At 35.2% G+C, this 9,539-nt stretch overlaps 1 protein-coding gene across 1 annotated transcript in view; it reads right to left on the reverse strand.

Annotated features, from left to right (window-relative positions):
- LOC127437459 (asc-type amino acid transporter 1-like) overlaps nt 1-9,539 on the reverse strand; it is a 28,875-nt gene extending 19,336 nt beyond the window's left edge. The window contains exons 1-3 of the mRNA XM_051692393.1: nt 9,369-9,539; nt 5,787-5,991; nt 5,246-5,397 (exon numbers count right to left, since the gene is read on the reverse strand). Coding sequence (XP_051548353.1) covers nt 5,246-5,397; nt 5,787-5,991; nt 9,369-9,510 — 499 coding nt within the window. The 5' untranslated portion in view covers nt 9,511-9,539. The remainder of the gene's footprint in view (nt 1-5,245; nt 5,398-5,786; nt 5,992-9,368) is intronic.

The raw sequence follows: 9,539 nt of genomic DNA on the forward strand, positions 1-9,539 counted from the left end.
TTAGGACTGAAAATCAGCTTGTACAGGGCACTCGAGACAAATGTTGGAATGCTACAGGAAAACAGTGTGGAATTGTAATTAAATGGACTCATTCATCACTGCCACCGCCACTCTGTCTCTCTCTTACACACTCTTTCATATTAACTTTCCCTCTCTTGCAAAGGAAAATGTTACCCCTGTTTAAGCCCATTCGAACAAATAGCTTTCAATGAGACAGAACAAAAGCAGAGGGGCAAGAAGCAGGTCTGTGAAAAGATGGAGCTCTTTGACTTTTCCTTAAAGTCACTTGTTGTTGTTGTTTCGGTTTGTGTGAATAACTGCTCAGAACAGGCGAATGCAGATATCACATGCTATTGGCCCCTTTACCTCCATCACTGAGCAGAGTCAAGTGCTTTTGGCACCATCTTATTCATGTCTCATCCAGCCAGGGGACACAATCATAAACACTGGAGTTCAATATTATTTCCTGCATCATAATACACAAATTTGGTAGACTTAATAGGTCTTTAAAATTACTTACTGTTATACTCCTGATATAAATAACATGATAAAAACATTCAAAACATTAATTTCATTTAAAATATTTGTTACTCATCATAATATTTGCCAATTTACAAGCCACCATTTATTACTATTAGATTTTAATGGGTTATGTAGAAAATCTAATTCTACTTTAATGTGGCATTAACTGAAATTAAAATATCATGCTTGCACTATATAGTTTTTTTTTTCAATTAGCTTTATTTATTTATTTGTTATTATTATTATTATTATTATTATTATTATTATCTTTTTTATGATTTGTCTTTGTCCCTGCACTTTCTGTTCAACCTCAACATTATAATCATTTTTGGATGAACTGGTTTAAACAAAGGTGTAAGACTGGCACAAAATTGTCCGCATCACTTCCGGGAAAGTCAAAGAACTCTGCGAGAAAAAACATCATAAAACTCTCACACAGAGGAGCATCTCCACCTGAGAAAACACACCCCACTGATTAGGGACCATAAAACGCAAACCACACTCACATCTGCTCTCTCTTTCTCTCACCTCAGGTCACTTTAAGGACACCAAAAAACTAAGTTATGACTTATCCTGTTCTGTAATGTAAAAGGTTTTCTGATCATACATGTTTGGTATCATTCAAGAGGTCTCAGTGCAACTGGTAAAACGGTCTCATTCCCTTTCAGCAAAGTCAAATCACAAGTACGGTTTAAGAACTTAGTAAAATACTGTATTCTATCCGGGGCATGCCCCTCCCAAGTCTCTCACAGGGACCAGATGCTGTATGCAGATTAGGTGCATTCTTTGTAAACATCAAACAACCTACTCAGTCAAAGGTCAACTTACAAATCCCTAAATTGTAAACCAAATCCTAAATAACATCAAACACACACATCTGAAACAACAATAGAATAGTTTGGTACTTAAGGAAGGATGGCAGAGGAGCTCATGGTCTCTGTAGCCAGATGACCCACACAGAAAACATTGTGTGTCATTTTTAAATCTACCAGGGAATCTGTATGTAGATCTCCAACACAATTGCTGTGTAATAACTGAAAGGAATCAAGGTCTCTGTAGCCAGAAGACCCACACAGAAAACACTGTGTGTAGTTTTTTCTATCAGGTAATTGCAATTTGAATTTCTTACGTTTGGTAAATGTTTGAATGGAATGCAACTTTAATTACATTATTATGCTTGGTTCACTGATAGCTTTGAGTTTGATTAATTATTTTAACTGGATTGTTTGAATGTATTACTATTACCTGGTAAATAAATTGTTATTATGATTCATTCTGAAGGACTGTTTTCTTGTATATTTCTTATTAACTACAAATCTATGGTCAGAATTGGCTTAACTAAGCTACTTCAGAAGTAACCCATTAGTTAAGTATGTACTAAAAGGCTAAACGGCGAACCGAGAATCTATAATAGAACTTAGCCAAGTAGAATTAAACGGGAATACTAAGAGTAGGACCGAGAATCTGTAAAACAGAATTTTATTGACTGGGGCTAAACGGTGAGTTGAGAATCTATACTGAACTTAGCCAAATCAGACTAAACGGATAAAGCCGAGAACCTAGAAGGACTTAGTCTAAAACTTACTAATAACTGAGACTGATGAATTTGTAGTTAAAGGACCTGCGTCCAGTTGGCACAGGACCCAAATAACATTGAAATAACAAATGCAGTCTAGAAGAGAGAATTACTAAAAATAATAAGATACAAAACTTAAATTCATAGCATAGATACATCAACGAGGTTTTCATAATTGGAGTCAGATGAAATAAAGAAAAGAATTAATGATAAGATTAATAAAACATGGAACTCAAATCAAATTGATATAAGTTTATTTTATGTTGCGCACGATAAGATGCAGGAGATCTTCAGCCATGCCACTGGATACCGTCCTTGGACCATTGGGTGGCCTCCCCCTTACAGAGGTAAGTTTCCTACTGTTTCTATGAGTATTTCATTATCTTTACAGATTGGCAAGCTCAACAGTTTTAACTCTGACATAAGAAAATAGTCATAGTGATCCATTTTTCTAGAAACAATATTGTAAATAACGTGGTGTTCTATGATGATATTTGTCTAGTTATGTCCATCAACTTATCAGGCATTTTTACATTGACATTCAAACCCTTAACCCCTAAATTGAATATTTTTTTTTAGATTCAGGCACATTGACCACTAATTTGAATATTTAACCAATATCTGTGGCTGCTACAGCTGTGGTGAGTTGGACACGAAGTTGCAAAATATAATATGTTGAAATCAGAAACCTTTTCAAATGAAATACTGCCACAAATGACATGGTTTCTTATAGACAGGGCAGTTTAGGTAAATTGTGCTTACATAAAATAACATAATTTTTTTTTTTTTTGTGCTTTATATCGTATTTTATTTACTACATATTAATGCATAAAGTAATATGTAATCACATTCTGGAGACTTTTTTAAATTATTAGTCATTTAGCTGAAATGTTTATCTGCAATTTAGAGTATACTTATTGCAGGGACAGTCCTCCTAGAATAACTTGTTGGGTTAAGTGCACGGTTTGAACCTGCAACCTTTCTGTTACCAGCCCAGATCTTTAACCACTAAACAACATTACTTTCATCAGCAATTCAAATTACAGTAATAGGTAACTAGATAGGTAACATTTATCAAGATAAACTTTGATTTTGGCTTGACAAAGCCTTGTCTGACAGTTTAAACTAGTTTTATAATTTTGAACTTTAAATGGATATGCAGACATTACAGTAAGACAAACCGCCAGTTAGACAGACAGACAGACAGACAGACAGATAGATAGATAGACAGACAGATGATAGATAGATAGATAGATAGATAGACAGACAGACAGACAGACAGACAGATGATAGATAGACAGACAGACAGACAGACAGACACACATAGATAGATAAACAGACAGATGATAGACAGACAGACAGACAGATAGATAGATAGATAGACAGACAGATAGATAGATAGATAGATAGATAGATAGATAGATAGATAGATAGATAGATAGATCACTTACAATGGAAGTGAATGGAGGCCAGATTTTTTTATGTTAAAATACTCACTGTTTCAAAAGAATAGTCACAAGACGTTAACAAAAAATCACTAACTAACCTTTTCTGTGCAAAGTTATAGCCAATTTTACATCTTTGTTGCCAAGAAGATGTAATGTCAACAAACCCTAATCAATCAACATTATGCCACAAATGCTGTAGATTGAGCTCAATTTGTATTGAACTAGGAATATTCCTTTAAAGCAGATTAAAGGCCTTTTGTGTTTGTTTACATTTGAATTTTTGACAGTTGGAGTTTTGAACATTCAGCTAATGTAATGGTGCATTCACGTCATGTCGGAATTACTGTAATTCCAAGATGGGAAGTCGGATGTTCTACTTGGAGCCATTCACATCCTCAGACCTTGTAAGTTAATTGTTTCTATGGAAACACTTATAATGCCAAAATGGCTTTATAATAACAGTAAATGTTTATCACTTCATTATTTCACCTCTGTATGCTTTTGCAAAATGTTTAAGAACAAAAAGAAATGCTCCAGGCATCAATGCATAATAAAATAGCATATTAAACAGAAATATTTTCACTACCTTTAACTGTTAAGGCCGCCGCCATGTTGGTTCTTTTCACATGACATCACGAACTGTCAAGTCAGAGCTTTCATAAAATTCTGAGTTTACAACTGGTAATTACGAGCTCTACAAAGACATGAATGCTTTTTACAAGTCGGAATCTCGTAATTACGGTAATTCCCACATGACGTGAACGCACCATAAATCTATGAGATTTTTCACATTTTTGTTTGTCTGCTGTGCGAAAACCATAAGTCCTGTCAGTGAGAAAAGAGAAAGCACACTATTCCAGAACAGTCTGAAGATCTGTGCCGAGTTTTCTGGACGTAGCTTAAAAGCTTTAGGAGTTAATGTTAGAAATTTTGGTCTCGGTTTAGGGATTTTGAAAAAAAAAACCTCTGAACAAAGTTTGTAGAATTACAGCAAAGTCTTTTTAGCAAGTAAGTTCACTCGGCGGCCATATTTGGAATGCTCCTGGGCAGCTATTTTCTATGAAAACAAGCGACATGACAGTGCAGCTCCTATCTACTTGAATGGGGAAAGGCCGAAATCTCTAAAACAGTTGGTCAAGATTAAGATCAAAGAACATATTTTAAATCAGCACTAAAATCTGACAACACTTCTGTCATAAACTGTGCTTCTTTAGCTCAGATCATGCTCAAAAATAACAATTTATCCGCTTGTATTGCTAATGCGCATGCACGTTCTCAAGAAGATTGACAGGTGATATCTGTATCTAAAAGGTGATTTGCTCTTTTACCTTTAGGGTGGGACTTCTTTTCCACATCCATTTCTCCCATTCACTTTAACAGAAGTGACCCATCTCTGCTAAATAGTCTCTGATAACAGTATGTTGGTTTCAACAAGCCAACATAATTAAAAGCAGGTCAGAGTTTTTGCTGCATCTTCAATTCTGCTTCAAGTCTGAGGTCAAATTTAGCTAAATCCAGGGGTTCTCCAGTAGAACTCACCCTGATAACCTGTCAGCTTTAAAAACTCAGTCATTACTTGATATTTCACTAAAGCCATTTCTTCTCAAATAAGAGTAAAAAAAAAAAAAAGTAATTCAGCAGCATTTTCAGGCTAATAATATAAATAAATCAAATACATAAATGAAGAAGTCTCACTCACATATGCAGATGATGGACAGCATGCGTGTGGCCATGTATGGAGGGACACAGTGCGGGAAAACAGGCTGAAGCACATAGTTGGAGAAAGTGAGAGCTATGACTGCCAGTGTGGTGGGATACATGATCAGTACTGCGCTCCATAACAGCAGAAACCTGGACAACACAGAGAACAGTAACACAATATATGGGCAGTTGACACATCAAAATTTCAGGTTAAAATGTATATATATATATGTATAAGAGAAAGTGTATATTTAGATGCTGTAACTGGTCACTATTTCTTTGTCACTATATTTAATCACCTTTTTGCCTTCACTGGTTCATTTTAACTTCTACTATTTCATGTAGTCTCTTAACTGAATTGAGATTGAAATAAGATGCATGCATAATAATTCTAATAAGCAAAATGCTGATTTCAATGGTTTTTGATGGAATATAGCATGCCACACCACAAGACATCAACTTCCCAACTGCCCATCTCAAGTGGTGATACATTTCCTTTTTGTTTATTTCTTAATAAATCACATATGGCTGTGTCCTACCCCACAAGACCTCCAAATATCTCAGTGACGTAGGAATAGTCTCCTCCAGATTTGGGGATGGTGACCCCTAGTTCAGCGTAGCAGAGTGAACCAAGAGCAGCTACACCCCCTCCTAGCATCCACACCACCAGTGCCAATCCAACAGAACCCGAGTGCTCCAGAACCCCCTTAGGAGAGATGAAGATTCCTGAGCCAATGATGTTACCTGAGAAAGTAAGGACATAAACAATTTAACAAAGACAATTATATATAATGTTAAATGACTATGAACATTCCCAATTGATGGCATTCACAAAGCGAAGTCTTTCCAAGTGAGACAGGATATTTAGCAAGTAATGTTGGGTGGGAATTGGTTTTATTCATAAGGAATTGTTTGGATCGTGAAAAGTGCATTCCATACCAGAATGGAATCAGGTGGTTGGGAGAGGTTAAAAAAAAAAGAAAAAAAAAAATGGTATTTGTGATGGTAGCTGAAAAGCTCAGAGGAGCTCAGAGGTGGGGCAAGTAATTGCATTTTTATGAAATATTAAAAAGATGTGCACTGAATCGTTCACAAAAACACCAAGAATGCATACTGAGACAGTAAATAGGGTAAATTTCGATTTCATGTTGACTTTTAAAACAACATAATTGTGACAGCCATTGACCTACCATCTCACTGTGAATTCGGTGTCAGTAATTCCAAAGTTCTGCAGCTGAAATCGATCTGTGCTTACCGAAATTCGAACAACAGCCTCCAGTGGACAAAGCTGGAAGTGTTGTTGAATGTATGGGCCCGTGTGCGCTCCGGTTTCTGAGTGAAATGTCCTCAGAGTGGCACCAAACGCGAGTTGTTTTTAGTTGTAAATGATGTTATACAGTCAACAGGAATGCATATTTTATTAACCATAAGCCCAAACCCCAACCTTAAACCTAACACATTGTGGAGTAAAAATGTAATCTTAAAGGGAAAATGGAACCTCCAAATCACAAATTGATTATGTGAATGTTATTACTTCCTGGTTTCCACAGGGCCTGAACTAATGTTTCTGAGGCTGCTTGTGTAACACACTATCAGCCACACCACAGGAAAAGGTAAACACATTTGAAATGATGTAAAGTTGTCTGATGGGAGATGGCAGTTGTTCGTATCTCATCAGAATGGGGTCGATGTCAAGGTACTGGAACATTCAGTAACAACATGTTGATTTCCCATGTGATCATGCTGAATTTGATGTGGAATGTGGAATAGGATGAATCAATGTTTCATCAACATCTTCCTCATCATCAGATTTCGGCCCCTCAGATTCAGCAAGTGAGCTTCAAATAAGAACAGGATCTCAGTGAAAAGAGAAATGGCTATTTCTAGTATGAGGACATGATGATCATGTTAATGCAATCAGCCTGGAATGCATTTTCGAATCCACACTGAATTTTGCTACATTCATCCGGAGGCATTAATGAAAATGCAATTTCAGATTCTCTTAATTGTGTGTCAATGCATTTAAGGAAAATTACATTTAAAATGTTCCTTTTTCTACAATTTGTGCACAAATATTTTAAACATATCAATTCAGTTTGGGTAATACATTTTAATTTTGCAAGTCATAATGCATTCAAATGAATGTTTAATTCAAATGTTAAAACTTGGTTAGGAAATGGCAAAATGCAAATAACATTACTGAATTTTCATTTTCATTTTGTACCAAATGTTGCACATGTGTATGGAAAATGTAAATTCAAATAGAGAAATGCATTGCCATTTTGCATATAACAAAGCAAATTGAATTATGCCAGCCATGTGCTTCCATATTTCTACAGTAGGTCTGTCAATTTAAAATGTTAATTTAGTGTGATTAATTATATATATATATATATATATATATATATATATATATATATATATATATATATATATATATATTTCATAGCCCTAGTTACTCAGGTAGAAGGCACTTCAGATCACTTTAACAATGCCTAAAAGCAGCAAAGATATGAAGAGAAAAGATATCTGGGTGAATTTCACATTATTGAGTCTTTAATAATAATAATAATAATAATAATCATCATCATCATCATAATAATAATAATTTACAAATAACAATAACATTTAAGTTGACAGGGTTCCAAAAAATGAGATTGAAAAGTGAACAAAGAAAGAGGTCTGAATCCATTTAAGTCTAAATACAAGTTGGAAAACAAATTGTACAGGGAACTGGCTTCTTTCTACTGAAGACTTTCACTGGAGTTACTGTTCATTTTTCTGCTGCATAATTTTTCTTAATATGCTACATATATTTGTATGTAATCATTTTTTGTTTTCTCTATTTTATAATGAAATAATGTGTAGTAAGAGGTTGTTTCTTTACACATAAAAGAGTAAACCTTCTGCCAGTCAGTTTCACACAGTGAGGTGTAGATATTAAACTGATTAAGGAAAGAACAACACTGGTATCGGATCGGGATTGATATCGGTATTGGCTGATACCAAGAGTTTAGGTATCAGAATCGGATCAGGAGAGATAAAACTGTATAATTTTAATGCATCCAGCCCTTTTTGCTTTTGTAATTCCTACTCTTCTCTATGGTGATTCTCATTAATGTTATACAGTAAAGTTTTACAGAATTATAGTAAAAAATACTGTAATACAATGATTTTTTTAAAAAAAGAAAAGGAGTAAAAGCAGAATAAATTAAAGGTAGTAGAATAAATACTGCCAAGTGATGTAACAAAACCAATCCAGTTTATCTCCTTTTCGTAGCAGTAAACCAACAGAATCCCAGAAGCGGCAGAATCACCAAGCAAACAAGCAGAAGCATTTCCCCGAAAAAAAAACCTAACATCCACACTGGCTGTAGTACCTCTGAGTTTATAGACAGAATGATCAGCCCCCCCACCCCATTGCCCCTCTTCCTGGCAGCACTTCTTCCAAGCACCCAAGTGTCTTACAACAAGATTACGTAACAGCAGGCATAAATAATTTACTCCTGCCTGTAAAGCCCCGGCTGCCATCAGAAGTGCAGGGAACAATCTTTAGCTTTCATTCGGCCTCTTTCAAGAGGACAAACACAACTGAGAGGGTCAGGAGACCCCAACTCTGAATGTTGAATTTAGACTCATTAAGTAACTTTATAAAGTTAAGAATAAACTGTTATAATTCTGCAACATAGTTAAGACTGTCAAGATTGTATTACTCTTTTGTTTTCAGAGAGATTTAAATAGAATATGACATTTATTGGACAAAAATAAGGCACTAAGCAATGAAATTTAAAAGTCTGCACATTACAGTAGTATACATTTATTCATTTGGCAATATATATATATATATATATATATATATATATAAACACTAACAGCTATGTTAATAAATCCAATCCAAATGAATAATACTAATAAATAATTTACAGTTGCAGTCACAGTTTCATTTGACTATGGCAAGAAATGTCTAACACTAAACCTTTAGAAGTGCATAAATAATGGGTTAGCGTAGTCAACATTTAACAACTTTCAGCCAAATAGGCTATAAATCTACATTGCTGAGGTGGCGCATTTATATGATTAATCTGTCTTTATAAGTCTTAATATGTCAAAACTTCTGTTACCGATGATGATCGTGCACGCGCTCAGAAGTCCGATCTCCTTCTTGAGTGTCACGCGCTCGGGGATGCTGGAGTCTGGTTTATTCTCGCTATCTTTCATGATGCTCCTCTGATACTCTGTCCTTTTGCTCTCTACTCCATCCATTTCAGTTAGCGCACAAACAGAGAGCTGGA

The sequence above is a fragment of the Myxocyprinus asiaticus genome, chromosome 48, assembly GCF_019703515.2.
Source record: "Myxocyprinus asiaticus isolate MX2 ecotype Aquarium Trade chromosome 48, UBuf_Myxa_2, whole genome shotgun sequence".
In the NCBI taxonomy this organism is placed as follows: domain Eukaryota; kingdom Metazoa; phylum Chordata; class Actinopteri; order Cypriniformes; family Catostomidae; genus Myxocyprinus; species Myxocyprinus asiaticus.